Consider the following 17,634-nt stretch of genomic DNA (forward strand, 5'->3'; position numbering starts at 1 on the left):
AACATGCTCTCCAGCTGAATTTTGAGCTATAAGCTCCAGTTTCATAGCTCAAGTCGCACCATTTGGTCATGCAGGGAGGGACCATTATCTTTAGTACAAAAAGGCATATATACATTTCAGAGCAAACCATATGAAATGACTATTTATTGTGGAAAGCCATGACATTTACAAAACAGCAGGCCTATAAACAGGTGGCATAAATGATAACTGGCTAATAATAATAATAATAATTTATACCCTGCCCATCTGGCTGGGTTTCCCCAGCCACTCTGGGTGGCCTCTAACAGAGTATTAAAAACACAACAAAACATCAAACATTAAAAACATCCCTAAACAGGTGTGAATTTTTATCCTCAGCTACAGTTATAAAATAGCAAATACACTTAAGAGATGGACAGTTTTCAAGTCTGTTGGTCTCAGGCTGTTTCTGAGTGTCCCTCTAGCAAATCTTTATGCATGGGTCTTTTTAAAAATGAAACTTGTTCTGTTCAGCATATTAGCAAGTGCTAATGGTCTATGCAGTCTGGATTTCCGACACACCAATGTGAAATGTTCTGAGCGGATTTTCCTGCAGCTCCTCCTTTCATTCTCTGAAACTGAGAAGGCTGAAGGTAACATTCAACGAACCTGAAGGCATCCAGCCCTTTCTCTGGTTGTGTATACACACCTACATTTAAAGCACATCCCCACCCTCCAATATCCAGGGAACCATAAGTTTATTAGGGGTGCTGGGAATTGTAGCTCTGCTACTACAGTTTCCGGGATTCTTGGCAGGGAAGGAATGTGTTGTAAACATGGTGTGCGTCTGCTCCACATCAAATACCTCCCCTACAATACAGTTACTTCCCCACAACCTCACTTTATTTCCCTGCCTCACATTTGAGGGCAATTGCCCTTTTTCATACTGGATCCAATCACTGTTAAGTTCAAAGAGTAACAGTACAAGTAGAAAGAAATTTCAGCTATTAAGAACAAGAGCCCTGCTAGGTAAGACCAAGAACCCACCTAACATCCTGTTTGCCACAGTGTCAAACCCTGGGAAGCCCGCAACCAGGACATCAGTTATTTTCTTATCTTGTTTCCTCAGCAGCTGGTATTCAAAGACATGGAGATGGCACACAGCCATCATGACTAGTAGCCACTTGCAGACTTTGTTGTTGTTTAGTCGTTTAGTCGTGTCCGACTCTTCGTGACCCCATGGACCAGAGCACGCCAGGCACTCCTGTCTTCCACTGCCTCCGCAGTTTGGTCAAACTCATGCTGGTAGCTTCAAGAACACTGTCCAGCCATCTCATCGTCTGTCATCCCCTTCTCCTTGTGCCCTCCATCTTTCCCAACATCAGGGTCTTTCCCAGGGAGTCTTCTCTTCTCATGAGGTGGCCAAAGTATTGGAGCCTCAGCTTCAGGATCTGTCCTTCCAGTGAGCACTCAGGGCTGATTTCCTTCAGAATGGAGAGGTTTGATCTTCTTGCAGTCCATGGGACTCTCAAGAGTCTCCTCCAGGACCATAATTCAAAAGCATCAATTTTTCAGCGATCAGCCTTCTTTATGGTCCAGCTCTCACTTCCATACATCACTACTGGGAAAACCATAGCTTTTACTATACGGACCTTTGTTGGCAAGGTGATGTCTCTGCTTTTTAAGATGCTGTCTAGGTTGCAGACTTATCCTCCATAAAGTTGTCCAATCACCTTTAAAACAATCCAACTTGGTGGCTTTTACTAGAACTTGTGGGAGAGAATTCTGTAATTTAACAACGTGCTGTGTGAAGAAATGCCCACTTTTAGTGTGTCCTGCATCTTCATGGGATGACTCTAGTATTATTCTCCACATGGCCCTCTTTCATATGCCCCCTTACCTTTTTTCTAAACAAAAATCCCCAAGTATTGCAAGGTTTCCTTACAGAGGAGCTGCTCCAGCCTCACAATCATTTGGGTTGCCCTTTTCCGCACGTTTTCCAGTTCCACAAGATTCTTTTCACAATGCAGAACTGTACACAGTATTCCAAGTGCAGCCGCCCCAAAGATTTGTATAAAATACATGAATGATATTGGCTGTTTCTATTCTATTTGCCTCCCTGCTGCTCCACACTGGGTCAAGCTTTTCATTGAGTTTATCCACCAGTATCTCATTTCTGGTCAGTCAACACCAGTTCACACCCCATAAGTGCAGTGTTAAGTGTTTTGCCTCAGCGCGCATCACCCTATACTTACATGCACTAAACTGCTTTTGTTATTTTAATATTTTGTTTTACCAGTTTGGAAGGGGTCTTATTGGCCTTTTCTTATCCTCTGCAACTCCCGGCTTTAACCACCCGCATTAAGCATAACTCATTCCCATCTTTGCCCATGACATTTCTTTAAAAACTGAAATGAGAATAATAATAAAGAGCACTTCTAGTAGTGCAGAGCTATTCCCCTCAGCACCAGAACCACAGAGCCTGTCCCCACATAGGTACACTGCAAAGATCTCTCTTTATTGGAATCGAACACGATCCACAGCCTCCTTGGCAGCATTATAAGAAGAAGAAGGGTTTGGATTTGATATCCCGCTTTATCACTACCCGAAGGAGTCTCAAAGCGGCTAACATTCTCCTTTCCCTTCCTCCCTCACAACAAACACTCTGTGAGGTGAGCCGGGCTGAGAGACTTCAGAGAAGTGTGACTGGCCCAAGGTCACCCAGCAGCTGCATGTGGAGGAGCGGAGACGCGAACCCGGTTCCCCAGATTACGAGTCCACCGCTCTTAACCACTACACCACACTGGCTTATAAAAGCAGCCTGAAAAAGGGTCTTGAATTTTTTAAAACTTATGAAGATGCTCCTGTACTGCTGCTGAAGCCAGCTGTGCTAGTTCTGCATATCTCACCATATCTACTCATTTTGAGCTCTGAAAGCATCTCTCCTGACTCCTAAATAGCTACTAGCGAAGCCAGCATCTAAGCTACTAAGAAATGATCCATTCACAAGCAATTCCACAACTGTGCTGCCCAGTGGCTGCCTCTCGGCTCTGAAGATGCTGAACTCCTAGTGTGTCTTCTCTGTAGAACTTGTAGGCAGATGGAGGATGCTCCCCCATAAGGGGCACATGAGAGAGATGCAAAATGTTTTACGCCTGCATTTTGCCTTCACTGTACAGAGTTATAAATACGTAAGGGAATGGTCAGGATCTTTGGCATTACTACCACAGGATACGTGTTCCGCTTTTTTTACACTGGTGCTCTCTGGTTTATAAAGTTTACTTTGGCCGTCGGACCAAATCGGATTAGAGTCCTCTCCCATACGGATATTAGAAAACGGCTCTATTTTGGACCAGTTGTGATCCTTTTTGATGGTAAGATCTATTAAGAAAGTCCTCCAGTGAGCATTCCGATCGTGTACCTATAGCAGGGGAAGAAAACAAGACAAAAAAATACTGTTGTTATTCAAGTTCTGACCTGATTAGAGCAATCATAAAGACCTTCTAAAACAAAACAAAAAATAATCAATTTGAGTCATGCAACTTAAACTGTGCCTAACTAGACCCATTTTTTTAAAAAACAAAGCAATGTGGACTATAGGCCCCTTTGGGATTAAGGGCTCTGATAGTAAATTCGCCCCTAGACAGACACCAAAGCAATTTACTACATGGGTGTTCTAAGCTTTTTAAAGGTCATGGCAAATATTTTTTTATACTCAAAGAGTATTAAGCTTGTTTGCCTATTAAAATGAATGGGGCAAACTGGAGAACATACCAGTACATGTCTCCTCAAGGTAGACAGATCTGTGAAGGTCCTTTCACAGGCCCTGCACTTGTAGGGTTTTTCTCCAGTGTGAATACGCTGGTGACGCCTCAAGGCTCCTTGCTGAGTAAAGGTCTTTCCACACTGCTCACAGAAGTAAGGAGGAGTCTCTGAGAAAACAAAACAGACCACACAAATGTTGGGGGTGTATTTACAAAATCTTATTTCTCTCTCACCTTTAGACCCATTTTGGGTCTACTTAGTGCCTTGTAAGGTAAACACATACAGTCATACCTCGGGATGAACACACTTCAGCTTAAATATTTTCGGGTTGCGCTCCGCGGCGACCTGGAAGGAAGAGTTTCGCCGCTTGCGTATGTGCAGATGCTCAAAATGACGTCACGCGCATGCGCGGAGGCGGCGAAACGCGACCCGCGCACCCGCACTCGCGTCTTACATTCGCTTCAGGATGTGAACGGGGCTCCAGAACGGATCCCATTCGCATCCCGAGGTACCACTGTACAGTGGTACCTCGGGTTAAGTACTTAATTCGTTCTGGAGGTCAGTTCTTAACCTGAAACTGTTCTTAACCTGAAGACCACTTTAGCTAATGGGGCCTCCTGCTGCCGCCGTGCCGCCGGAGCACGATTTCTGTTCTCATCCTGAAGCAAATTTCTTAACCCGAGGTAATATTTCTGGGTTACCTGTAACCTGAAGCGTATTTAACCTGACGCGTATGTAACCCGAGGTACCACTGTACTGATATCCGAAAACAAAGTAAGTTTGAAACAGGAGAGAGACAGAAGCCAACAGACACAGCAGCTGTTAAACAGCAAAGCTGAGAATCGTAGCTCTGTATTTCCAACTCTCAGCGCTACAGTTCCCAGGGTTCACAACCATGACTGGGATAAGAGTGACTTTCATGTATGGCATGAATGCGACTGATGCCTTGAGGGCACTACCATGGCAGGAAAACAACACAGGGAAAAGCGGGGTTCCTCTTTGTGGTTTTCACACGATCAGTTCTACTTACAGAACTACCTTCTGCTGCTGGAAATAGGCCTCATTCCCCCTCCCATGCTATTTCTGCAGGTTCTCATCAGAGAAAACTGTGAATATGTCCATCTTTTGGAAGCTGTGCAGTGGTGAAGTTGTTTGCCCACGGTCTCTACACAACTTGGCTTTCATCAAGCAAAGATACTGCCAAGTAGGGAAAACTGAAAACCCAAGTTTTTTGCGGTTGTCCAAGTTTTACAAATACCCAACAAGAACTCAAGGTTCTGAAAGGTGAGCATTCGGGGGAAGCTAGAGCGCACAGGTCTATTTTAGTTTTCAGTGACTCTCAAGGAAATACATTGTCCCCCTTTGCCTGGAATGAAATAAAGTTTGAAATTTAGCCTGGGGCACCCTAGCACATGTACACATGTAACAATCTCCTGCTTAGAATATAAATTGTACTGAGAGTATTTAACTAACGTAGTATTTCCACATGACGATTCTTGCATCATACAGTGGTACCCCAGGTTAAGTAGTTAATTCGTTCCGGAGGTCCATACTTAACCTGAAACTGTTCTTAACCTGAAGCACCACTTTAGCTAATGGGGCCTCCTGCTGCCGCTGCGCTGCCGGAGCACGATTTCTGTTCTCATCCTGAAGCAAAATTCTTAACCTGAAGCACTATTTCTGGGTTAGCGGAGTCTGTAACCTGAAGCGTATGTAACCTGAGGTACCACTGTATTTAAATAAATATGCAAGGCACATCATTGTCAACTGTGGTCTGAGCAGATTCTGGATTCTTACACTGTACTTGCACAGAATGAACGCTGCATGTGGCAGAGAGGTCCATCAACAAGATCCATCCCCCCACTGGGAGGGAGTTTATTACCTGCATGAACGTTACTGTGTTGGGCTAATGAGGCCCTCAGTCCAAACGTTTTCCCACACACATCACACTTGTACGGCTTGGCTCCCATGTGGCAGCGCTTATGGCATTTCAAGTATTCGTTGGTAGAAAAATGTTTCCCACAGACATCACACTTGAACAGACGCTCTCCTGCAAAGGAAATGAATGGGGGTAGAATTATGTTACTGACCGTTACCTACGCCGATGATCACCCACAGGAGACGTCCAAAGAACGCCCAGGGATGGGGAGCCTCTCCAGATGTTGTTGGACTACAATTCCCATCATCCCTGAGCATTGGCTAGGCCGCCTGGGGATGCCAGTGGTTTATTTACTTTTTACCCTACTCTTCCTTTGGGCCCCGGACAGCGGTTGGGAGTCCAACAACTTTTGAACAGCCACATATTCAGTGGGACACTAGAAAGGCCAGTGTGTGTGTGTGTGTGTGTGTGTGTGTGTGTGTGTGAGAGAGAGAGAGAGAGAGAGAAATAATTTTTATTTGAATTTAGAAGTATAGAATTATAGCAATACAAAATACATATCCATATTTAGAGATTTCTCTGAATCTCTGGACTTCCCCTCCATGGGTCCTATTGTCAACCTTTTCAACTGCATATTGTTTAGTAATCTCCATTTTGTCCATAAAATTTGCTACATTTGCTACATTACAACTACCTGACATTTAGAAGACACCTGAAGGCAGCCCTGTTCAGGGAAGTTTTTAATGTGTCACATTTTGATGTATTTTTAATCTTTGTTGGAAGCTGCCCAGAGTGGCTGGGGAAACCCAGCCAGATGGGCGGGGTACAAATAAATTATTACTACTACTACTACTACTACTACTACTACTACTACTACTACTATTACTATTATTGCAATCCTGCTAATTTTTTCATCTGCTTACAGTGCTCTCCCAGGTAAATTATAAATTTCCCCCATTCTTTATTAAAAATTTGGTCTTTTTGGGTCCCGAGCTTTCCGGTCAGTTTTGCCATTTCGGCGTACTCCAACAGCTTAGTTTGCCACTCCTCCCTGGTAGGGACTTTGTCTTCTTTCCATCTCTGGGCTAGGAGCATCCATGTGGCTGTCGTCGCACAGTGCTGATATTTTAGATACACATTTGCGATCTACTCCTGTTGATGGGCCTCATATTCCCCTTCCCTGGTCCAGGAGATCTCTTCTACACTCTCTACCTTCCAACGGATAGTTGCCTCTCTTTCTGCTCCTGGGATATATGATCCTTTAAGCCTCTGCTGCAACAGTTACACATCTTTTTCTGTGTTGTCAATGCCACAGAAGCCCTGGGCAGGTGGCCATTTGTAGCAGTGCTGGAGAGTGAAGAAATGTGTGTGCTGCCTCATTCCTGATCGCAGGGTAACATGTAGTTCGCCCCGAGAGAAAAGGCTGGAGTAAGTGCGAGGCGCTGTGGGTGAAACCACAGAGCCTAGGACTTGCCGATCAGAAGGTCGGCGGTTCGAATCCCCGCGACAGGGTAAGCTCCCGTTGCTCGGTCCCTGCTCCTGCCAACCTAGCAGTTCAAAAGCACCTCAAAGTGCAAGTAGATAAATAGGTACCGCTCTGGCGGGAAGGTAAACGGCGTTTCCGTGCGCTACTCTGGTTCGCCAGAAGCATCTTAGTCATGCTGGCCACATGACCTGGAAGCTGTATGCCGGCTCCCTCGGCCAATAAAGCGAGATGAGCGCCGCAACCCCAGAGTTGGCCATGACTGGACCTAATGGTCAGGGGTCCCTTTACCTTTAAGTGAATGAGAGGGAGCTTAAGAGTTATGCCTCACAGGAAATCTGCTAACCTCCCCCACCACCATCCTTTTCAACTACTTATCTGTAATTCATGAAAAGTCGTAGAATTGTAGAGTTGGAAGGGACCCTAACGGTCTTCTATTCCAACCCCCAGCAATGCAGGATTATAATCAGAATAAATCAATATGCACCGATAGGCATTAACCTCTACTGCATCCAAGGGCTGGATTTAAACGCTTACCTGTATACCTGAAGGAGCGTCTCCACCCCCATCGTTCAGCCCGGACACTGAGATCCAGCGCCAAGGGCCTTCTGGCGGTTCCCTCATTGTGAGAAGTGAGGTTACAGGGAACCAGGCAGAGGGCCTTCTCGGTAGTGGCGCCCGCCCTGTGGAACGCCCTCCCTTTTGTGAAGGAAATAAGCAGCTATACTATCTTTAAAGGACATCTGAAGGCAGCCCTGTTCAGGGAAGTTTTTAATATTTAATGCTGTACTGTTTTTAACATTTGATTGGGAGCCGCCCAGAGTGGCTGGGGAAACTCAGCCAGATGGGCGGGGTATAAATAATAAATTATTATTGTTGTTGTTATTATTATTATTATTATTATACCTGTATGTGTCCTCTTGTGGCCAGTAAGCTTGCCTTTATCTGCAAAGCAAGCCCCACAATCCTCACAGATGTATGGCTTTTCACCTGTATGGGACCTGCAGTCAAAGAAATATGAAAATGCTGACAAAACATGTTAAGAGTGACATGTCCTGCTTAGTAAATATTACAGATAGTTTGCCAATATTCCACCCCTCTCCCTCACCTCCCTGCCGCCACCCAAGGCAAGCGGCACAGTACTTCTCGGGAAATGACTCCTGCCATAGTCTGGGGACTAAATGATCTTCAGGCACTTTCTGGCTATACGATTCTATGGCTACAGCAAAAAAAAAAAAAAAAAAAAAAGATCAAAGATAGAGTTGTCAGATTTTTCATTCCTCTAGACTCTCCAGCTGTTTTTGAACTACAATTCCCATCATCCCTGACCACTGGTCTTGCTAGCTAGGGATGATGGGAGTTGTAGTCCAAAAACAGCTGGAGGCCCAAGGTTGGGAAACACTGCTCTAGAGAAGGCATAGGCAAACTCCGCCCCTCCAGATGTTTGGGACTACAATTCCCATCACCCCTAGCTAACAGGACCAGTAGTCAGGGATGATGGGAATTGTAGTCCCAAACATCTGGAGGGCTGGCGTTTGCCTATGTCTGCTCTAGAATACAACCAATAACAGCAGACTTAATTAAATTAAAATTTTTAAAAGCAGTACAGGATAATTTGAGATGGAATGGGAGAACCTTCGAGTCTCCAAGCATTCTTGGATGCCAACTTCCACTAGCCGGAATGCTGAGGGATTTTAGTCTTTATTTATTTAGATAAATATAAACCACACTTTTGTAAAAATACAGCAAAATGGCATGCGCCAGACAAAATTACAATCAGAAGTTGTAGTCCAGCAACACCAGAAGTTCTGATTAAGACCTCCTGAGAACAAATAGAGAAGAGAGCCCCAGCTCAAGGAAACAGGTTTTTTAAACCTGCCCCCATTGAGGTAGCAGCAGAAATCATGTAACATTACCATGATTACCATTAACATTACCAGGACACTGAGATCCAGCGCCGAGGGCCTTCTGGCAGTTCCCTCATTGTGAGAAGTAAGGTTACAGGGAACCAGGCAGAGGGCCTTCTCGGTAGTGGCGCCTGCCCTGTGGAACGCCCTCCCAGCAGATGTCAAAGCAATAAACAACTATTTTACTTTTAAAAGACAACTGAAGGCAGCCCTCTTTAGGGAAGTTTTTAATGTCTGATGCTGTACTGTTTTTAATATTCAGTTGGAAGCCGCCCAGAGTGGCTGGGGAAACCCAGCCAGATGGGCGGGGTATAAATAATAAATTATTATTAAATTATTATTATACCAGAAATTTTGAAGCACCGAAATTCAGTCCCCACCTCTGCTCCCATTTGGAGTTGGTCCAAGGGCTGCTTTGTATATTAGTGTGTTTAAGTAGTGTGTTACCTTTTTAAAAAATGCTAGAACTATATAGTTCTAGTTGTATTACCACCCAACTACTACTGAAGGTTGCCAGCTACACACTCTTCCACCCCCCCGCCCCACCTACACTCATTGGAACATTTACTGTTTGTTAATACAGTGGTACCTCGGGTTAAGTACTTAATTCGTTCCGGAGGTCCGTACTTAACCTGAAACTGTTCTTAACCTGAAGCACCACTTTAGCTAATGGGGCCTCCAGCTGTTGCCGCATCGCCGGAGCCCGATTTCTGTTCTCATCCTGAAGTGAAGTTCTTAACCTGAAGCACTATTTCTGGGTTAGAAGAGTCTGTAACCTGAAGCGTATGTAACCTGAAGCGTATGTAACCTGAGGTTCCTCTGTACGCATGGCCAATATGAGTTAGAAGTAAGTACCCAATTGGGTCACGTGTGGCGCTGTGGGTAAAACCTCAGTGCCTAGGACTTGCCGATCATATGGTCAGCGGTTCGAATCCCTGCGGCGGGGTGAGCAGCTCCCGTCGTTCGGTCCCAGCTCCTGCCCACCTAGCAGTTCGAAAGCACCCCTAAGTGCAAGTAGATAAATAGGGACCGCTTTCTAGCGGGAAGGTAAACGGTGTTTCCGTGTGCTGCGCTGGTGCTGGCTCGCCAGATGCAGCTTAGTCATGCTGGCCACGTGACCCGGAAGTGTCTTTGGACGGCGCCGGCTCCCGGCCTCTTGAGCAAGATGAGCGCGCAACCCTAGAGTCGGTCACGACTGGCCCTGATGGGCAGCGGTACCTTTACCTTTACTTACTACTGAAGGTTGCCAGCTACACACTCTTCCACCCCCCCCCCCACCTACACTCATTGGAACATTTACTGTTTGTTAATACAGTGGCACCTCAGGTTAAGTACTTAATTCGTTCCGGAGGTCCGTACTTAACCTGAAACTGTTCTTAACCTGAAGCACCACTTTAGCCAATGGGGCCTCCCGCTGCTGCTGCTGCGCCGCCGGAGCACGATTTCTGTTCTCATCCTGAAGCAAAGTTCTTAACCTGAAGCACTATTTCTGGGTTAGCGGAGTCTGTAACCTGAAGCGTATGTAACCTGAGGTACCACTGTATGCATGGCCAATATGAGTTAGAAGTAAGTACCCAATTCTGGTGCATGCAGAATTTGCAAAATTAAAGAGAGAAGATAGAAAAGACAGAGAGGGAGAGGGAGAGAGAGAGAGAGAACAGGCTTACCTGGTGTGAATCTTGAGCTGGGATGGCTGGGCAAATCTTGAGCAACAAATGCTGCACTGGTACGGCTTCTCGCCTGTGTGGGTCCTCATGTGAAACACTAGCGCCGTTCTTGAGCTCAAGATCTTCCCGCAGACAGAGCAAAGGGGACGCTTCACTCTTCCTTCGTGCTTCCGCATATAGTGGGTCCTCACATCCCTTTTCCTTTTAAAAGTGGCGTTGCAGAGGGTGCAGGAAAACTGCCTGTCGTCCGTGTGGACGCTGGCCCTGTGCTCCTTCCAGCTGTTGTAACTCGCAAAGGACTTGCTACAGACGTCGCACTGATAAATTTTACCAGGCACAGAATGGTGGACGTTCTTGCAGTGGTCGGTGTATTTCTTCCTCGAGACGAACTTCTCCGCACATTTGGTACACGTTATAACATAGGCCGATTTTTTGGCGCCCTCGTTTTTGTTCACAACGCCCCTCGCTTTGCAACCGGCGTCCGATTTGCTTTCCTCAGTGTCTTGATCATTTGAATTCTCATCGATGTCTTCAGAAGAGACTGCCTCATTCTCTTCCCTGCCCCTGCCTTCTGTTTCACAGTCCCTTTCTCCTTTTACACAGTCTTCTGCAGCCAAAGTCCTGCGTCCATCTGGTTTTTCTCTTTGAATATCAGCATCACCACGTCGCTCCTGACTTTCCTCTTTACTCTCAGACTCTGCTTCCAAAGGAGGAGGATTCCTGGATTCTCCCTCAAGCTCCCGAGTTTTTTCATCCACAGGTTCTCTTTGCAAGTCGCTGTTTGGTACCTTTGGGTATGTTTTGCTATTCTTGTCAACTTTGCTATCTATAACATCTGCTTTTTTTGTTGGCGGGGCTATCATCCAGTAATCTGGACTGAGTTTCCTGTCTTGTCCTGATTCATGTATTTTTCTGTTGGGGGAAAAACGTAATGCCACCTGTAAATTAGACACAATTTTCCACAGGCTATACTAGATACACAAATAATCCATATATCCATACAAGGGCAAATTCAATTGAAAAGCATCTAAGGCCACAATCCTAACCTCCTTTCTATGGGGTAAGCCCCAGTGACCTAAGTAGGACGTACTTCTAAATCAAAATGCATAGGATATTGCTGCCCCCATCACTAGGTGCTATTCTAAGATTTTTTTCCCCAGCAGGCATTTCCAGGTATGATATTTAATTACTGTTTGCTACCATCTTAACTTTGTTTTCGTTTTAAAAAGTGGTAAGTTTTTATGTATTGGTTGGACCTGTCTGCTGCATTGAATATATTTCTTTTTCTAGAAAGGTGGGATAGAAATGCTTAGTAAAATAAAATGGAAATTGACAAATACACATCATGAAGGCAAAGTTAAACGCAGAGCCTGCAGTTCTAGAATACATTCCTGGGAGTAAGTTTGGTTGATCTTAGTGGGGTTTGCTTCTGAGTAAGAGATGCAAAAGCATGAGATGTAAAGCATCATTTAATAATCTTGTCCTGAGCAGCAGCAGCCAAGTATAAAGTCTGACAATATTAATCACCCCTAGCAACGCACAGGGCATAAAGACTCCAAGGCAGTTTGCATGCGCTGGCTGAAAAGGAGAGCAAACTGAGAAGCACAGCACCTTTGTTTCTCTGACTGTGGCTAAGTTTGGTTTGCTGAGCCACATGTTGTCCAGGCTATAAAAGGAAGAAATAAAAGTTTATTGTGCTGCCCGTAGGCTCCACGGACTGGATGTGGAAGCCATGCAGCAAATACTTTTACACTGATAGAACTGTGTAAATGTAACTTTGAATATATTTGTATAATAGCATTGCAATAACAAGAAGAACGCGGGTGGCGTTGTGGTCTAAACTACTGAGCCTTGGGCTTGCCGATCAGAAGGTCGGTGGTTCTAATCCCCGCGACGGGGTGAGCTCCCGTTGCTCAGTCATGCTCCTGCCAACCTAGCAGTTCGAAAGCACGTCAAAGTGAAAGTAGATAAATAGGTACCACTCCGGTGGGAAGGTAAACAGCGTTTCTGTACACTGCTCTGGTTTCGCCAGAAATGGCTTAGTCATGCTGGCCACACGACCCAGAAAAACTGTCTGCAGACAAACGTTGGCTCCCTCGGCCAGTAAAGTGAGATGAGCACTGTAACCCCAGAGTCGTTCGCGACTGGACTTAACTGTCAGAGGTCCTTTACCTTTTTTTTAAGAAAAAGAAGAAGAGTTTGGACTTGATACCCTGCCTTTCACTCCCCTTAAGGAGTCTCAACGCGGCTAACAATCTCCTTTCCCTTCCTCCCCCACAACAAACACTCTGTGAGGTGAGTGAGGCTGAGAGACTTCAAAGAAGTGTGACTAGTCCAAGGTCACCCAGCAGCTGCATGTGGAGGAGCGGAGACGCAAACCCGGTTCCCCAGATTATGAGTCCACTGCTCTTAACCACTGCACCACACTGGCTCTAAAGCAAATCCTATAGCAAATCCTCTAAAGCTGGCAGAGTTCTATTCGCTTCTGGATAAAATTTCTAACAGCAAAGAGATGAAGAGGGAAAACTATCTCCCAATATTCTGAAATGCACGAAGACTTTACCTTACATGAGTAGTGAAGGCAGATCTCTGAGCAAAACTTGCCGCGCAGCCTCCGCACTTATAAGGCTTCTCTCCCGTATGTGTTCGAATGTGAACTGTCAAGCCACATTTAGAGCTGATCACCTTGTCACAGTAGGGACACCTCTGAGGGTTCTTTTTCTTCTCATGCACTCTCCGCATATGATGGCTGATGTCTTTCTGGCACTTAAACCTTTTGTCGCACAACAAGCAGGGGAACTGCTTTTCATCGTCGTGAACGGTGAGCCTATGTTGCCTTAGGTCCTGGCAACTGGGAAAGAGTTGGCCACACATATCGCAGCTATATTGAACCACCAGATCTGCGTCATGTTCTTGTTCCATGTGCGACTGGTACTGCTTGGCAAAATGGAAGGAATGACAACACTTGTCACATGTGTATGTATGGGGCAAGACTTTCGATATATTGCGCGGCGATTTCCTGAGTTTGGTTTCGCTAAGATTCAAGCCGTTTTCACCCTCCTCCTGGCCGGGTAGTATCTTGCTTGTAACAATGCAGGCTTCCTTGGAGTCCACCTGATTTAGTGACAGGTGGCTGGCCTTATTTTCCGGCGGGCTGACGTACTTCATAGTAAGAGCGCCGTGCATGTCTATTTCGTGACATCCAGCTGACGCTGCTGTGCTGTCTTTGGGCCCCTCAAACACAACACCATATTTGCCAGAACGGCCAGGTTTACCTTCACTACCATCATAGACGGCAGTCAGTTTTGTGTGCTTCTTTCGGTCCCAAAGCTGTCTCTTCATGGGCGCTGCCAAAATTCGGGACGAAGCACTCTGTTCCTTGTTTTCTACTTGTTTTGTTTTACTGCAGACAGACCTACTGCCTTCCTGTCTTTCTGAACGAACACCCAGATCCAAATCTTCTCCTGCAGCCTTCATTTCTTCAAAAACATCAAGCAGATCTTGGCATTCAAGTCTTTCGGCTACCTCCTTTATTCGGTGCAGTTTGTCCGCTTCAATTTCTACTTCTGTTGTGTAGGCAAACTTTAGGAAGCAGGCAAATTCTTCAGTGTGAACACCCTGGAGAGTCACCCGACAATCTCTGGCTTTCAGCATTTCATCGGTGAGGAACAGGCTTCTAAAGTAATTGCTGGAAGCAGCCAATACGACTTTGTGAACGAAAAACTCCTCCTGGATGCCAAACTGGTCTGTGTATATTATTGCATCACAGAAGTGGCCAAACTGATAGAGAGAATGCAAGGTTCTCAGTAGGTTGGAAGCAGCCGTGTTGGATTTCATTACAATTTTATTTTTCTCCATCCTATCAAAAGGAAGTGCGTCAAAGAATGGTGATACATTGGCTTGTATAAATCCCCCACTTTCAAAATAAATAAACGAATAAATTCACTTTCTCAGTCAATTCACAGTTAACACAGAATGTCACACATTAATAACTGAAGAAGAAGTTTATGGAATTCAAAGGGCTGTATGACCAGTCCTCCCTCTGTAGAGGGAGACAGACTAACAGTGCAATCCTATCATGCCAACTCAGAAGGAAGTCTCATTGAATTCAAGAGAACTTGCTTCCTGGTAAATAAACATGAGGACAGCCTAAGAAAATTGAATAAAGTGTGGAATAAACTTGCACTATTAAGCCTAGTTTCATATTCCAGCCCAGTAAGGGAGCCTTGGTGGAAATTTATTATATTCCAGGCTCTACTCTCTATTTGCTGCCTTGTGCAAAACTGAGAAGACACCTACCCACGATGAGAAAAATGGAACGCAAAAGAGTCGGCAGGCACACTTAGACACTTTCATGCAATTCTGATAATCTTGCATTGAAAGCATCACCCTATGAGGGGAAACCGAAATGTTTGAAGGAAGAGAGGTGTAGGGAAGCAGAGAAAGAGAGAGAGAGAGAAAGTTCTCTGCTAAAACTAGGATTTGGGAGTCATCCAGTGAAACTGATAGGCAGAAGATTCAGCCCAAACAAAATAAATTACTTCTTAGCACCAAACACTTATTTATTTCCTAAGATTTATACACCGCTTGATTGTTGTTGTTTTAAATCCCTGTGTGATAGCACAGTAAAATCAAGGGGAGGGGGAATTACAACCCTTACTTCAAAACCTGCAAAAGTAAAAATACAAAAAAGTAGATTAAAACTTTCTAAGCATCTGGGGAGGTTTGTCTAAATAGGAGTGGGTTTTGTTTTTTTTAGCAGGTGTCAAAAAGAGCACAGCGAAGGCCCCTGCATGATCTCAACAGGCAAGGGAGTGAGAGGCGCCCCTGCACTAAGGGACTGGGCTCTTGGTGCAACTTCAAACTGTTAGAATATAGAACTGTAGAGCTGGAAGGGACCCAAGGGTCATCTAGTCCAACCCCTTGCCGTGCAGGAATCTTTTGCCCAACGTGCAAAACTCGAACCCACGACCCTGAGATTAAGAATGACCATGCTCTACCGACTGAACCAGCCCAGGTCCGAGTTCGTTGCCGAAAGCTGGTACCTTGGAAGGGCATCAAAATTGCAAGGACGTATCGCCACCCTCTGCCCCCCCCCCCAGGCAACATGCAATGAGCTCGACCAGTGGAACCTCCACTTCCAGGGCAGAATACCTTTTGTATTATGACAACCAAGCGCTGCTGCCTTTCCCGGGGCGGAGAGAAGGAAGCGGAGCTGAAACTAAGCGGACCTTTCTTTCCCTTTTTGCAGCATCCCTCAAAGCGGGGAAGGAAAACGCTCCGCGTGACCCTTGGCGGCCACCGTAGCAGGGCAAGGAAAGGCAGGAACTGCAAAGACAGCGCCCGCCCCACCCGACATCTTTCTCGCGGGAAAGTGACGCCGTGGGAGCCATTTTTGGTGCTGGCAGCTTTTTCCGCCCGCGCTGCCGCGGAAGGGAAGGGATTGGCGGAGAAACGTCACGTGGGGAGAGTTTCTTTGACGGGGGGAGGGGGAATGCAGCCTGGGCTACGGAGAAGTTGGTTATAAACATCTATTTATTTTTTTATATATAATTTTATTCAATTTTCTGTTTTACAATTTAGGGTATTCATTTAAACATCCCTTCTTCTCTTTCCATGGTCCATTTTGCATAACATAAAAAGTTGCATATTTTACATAAACCATTCAAAACAAAAAAAATTCCTTCCAGTAGCACCTTAAAGACCAACTAAGTTAGTTCTTGGTATGAGCTTTCGTGTGCATGCACACTTCTTCAGATGCACACTTCTTCAGATCTTCAGATATCTGAAGAAGTGTGCATGCACACGAAAGCTCATACCAAGAATAAACCATTCAGTATTCCATTATTACTTCCATCAAAACTTATTTACACTGTTGAATTTATCTTAACGCTTCCAACGTTTTCAAGTGTTTCCCCCCATATATTCAATAAACCTTCGAATCCTAAATAAACCTAAATCCTTCGAAGACAGGTCCTCTGGCTGGGTTGGGATGGTATGGGGATGAGGGACCAACTCCCAATTAGTGCCAGTGCCTTCCGTTAAGAGTTTGGGTGTAATCCTTGACGCCTCCCTTTCCATGGAGGCGCAAGTTACAGCAACAGCCAAGGCAACATTTTTCCACCTTCGCCGCATCAAGCAGTTGGTCCATTACCTTTCCTGCCCCGACCTGGCCACAGTGATCCATGCAATGGTCACCTCCAGGCTTGACTACTGTAACTCGCTCTACGCGGGGCTGCCCCTGAAGCTGTCCCAGAAATTCCAGCGGGTGCAGAATGCTGCAGCTAGGCTCCTCATGGGGTCTCTGCCATGGGAGCATATTCACCCAGTGCTTTTCCAGCTGCACTGGCTCCCGGTGGAGTACAGGGTCAGATTTAAGGTGCTGCTTTTGACCTTTAAAGCCCTTCACGGCCTAGGACCCTCATAACTACGGGACCGCCTCTCCCGGTATGCCCCACGGAGAGCCTCAAGGTCCATAAATAGCAACACCCTAGTGGTTCCGGGCCCTAAGGAAGTTAGATTAGCCTCAACCAGAGCCAGGGCCTTTTCAACACTGGCCCCGGCCTGGTGGAACGCTCTGTCTCATGAGACCAGGGCCCTGCAGGATCTGATTTCTTTCCGCAGGGCCTGTAAAACAGTTGTTCCACCTGGCCTTTGGCTTGGAGTCAATTTGATCCCCTCCCCCTCTTTCTTTTTTCCTTTCTCCTCCTGTGATGAGGCTGTATTTTAATGTTCTAATGTTTTAATGTTGTATTTTAATCTTGTTTTTAAGTTGTATCCATTCAACTTGTTTTTATTATTGGTTGTTAGCCGTCCTGAGCCTGGCCTTGCCTGGGGAGGGCGGGGTATAAATAATTTAAAAATAAATAAATTATTATTAAACATTTCCCAATCTTCTTTAAACGTATGTTCTTCTTGTTCTCTTCTTGTATATGTTAGGTCTGCAAGCTGCACAAATTCTATGGGCTGCAGTAG

At 45.6% G+C, this 17,634-nt stretch overlaps 1 protein-coding gene across 1 annotated transcript; it reads right to left on the bottom strand.

Annotated features, from left to right (window-relative positions):
- Positions 1–114: 114 nt before the first annotated feature.
- Positions 115–15,976, bottom strand: LOC114593275 (uncharacterized). Its single transcript, XM_077926470.1, has 7 exons — positions 15,814–15,976; positions 13,223–14,518; positions 10,660–11,571; positions 7,992–8,086; positions 5,606–5,773; positions 3,733–3,890; positions 115–3,379 (listed from the first exon to the last, which is right to left on the bottom strand). The coding sequence occupies exons 2-7, from the start codon at positions 14,515–14,517 to the stop codon at positions 3,140–3,142; spliced, it is 2,868 nt and encodes a 955-aa protein (XP_077782596.1). The 5' UTR covers position 14,518; positions 15,814–15,976; the 3' UTR covers positions 115–3,139.
- Positions 15,977–17,634: the final 1,658 nt, after the last annotated feature.

This window comes from Podarcis muralis, chromosome 3 (genome assembly GCF_964188315.1).
Source record: "Podarcis muralis chromosome 3, rPodMur119.hap1.1, whole genome shotgun sequence".
NCBI classification, from domain to species: domain Eukaryota; kingdom Metazoa; phylum Chordata; class Lepidosauria; order Squamata; family Lacertidae; genus Podarcis; species Podarcis muralis.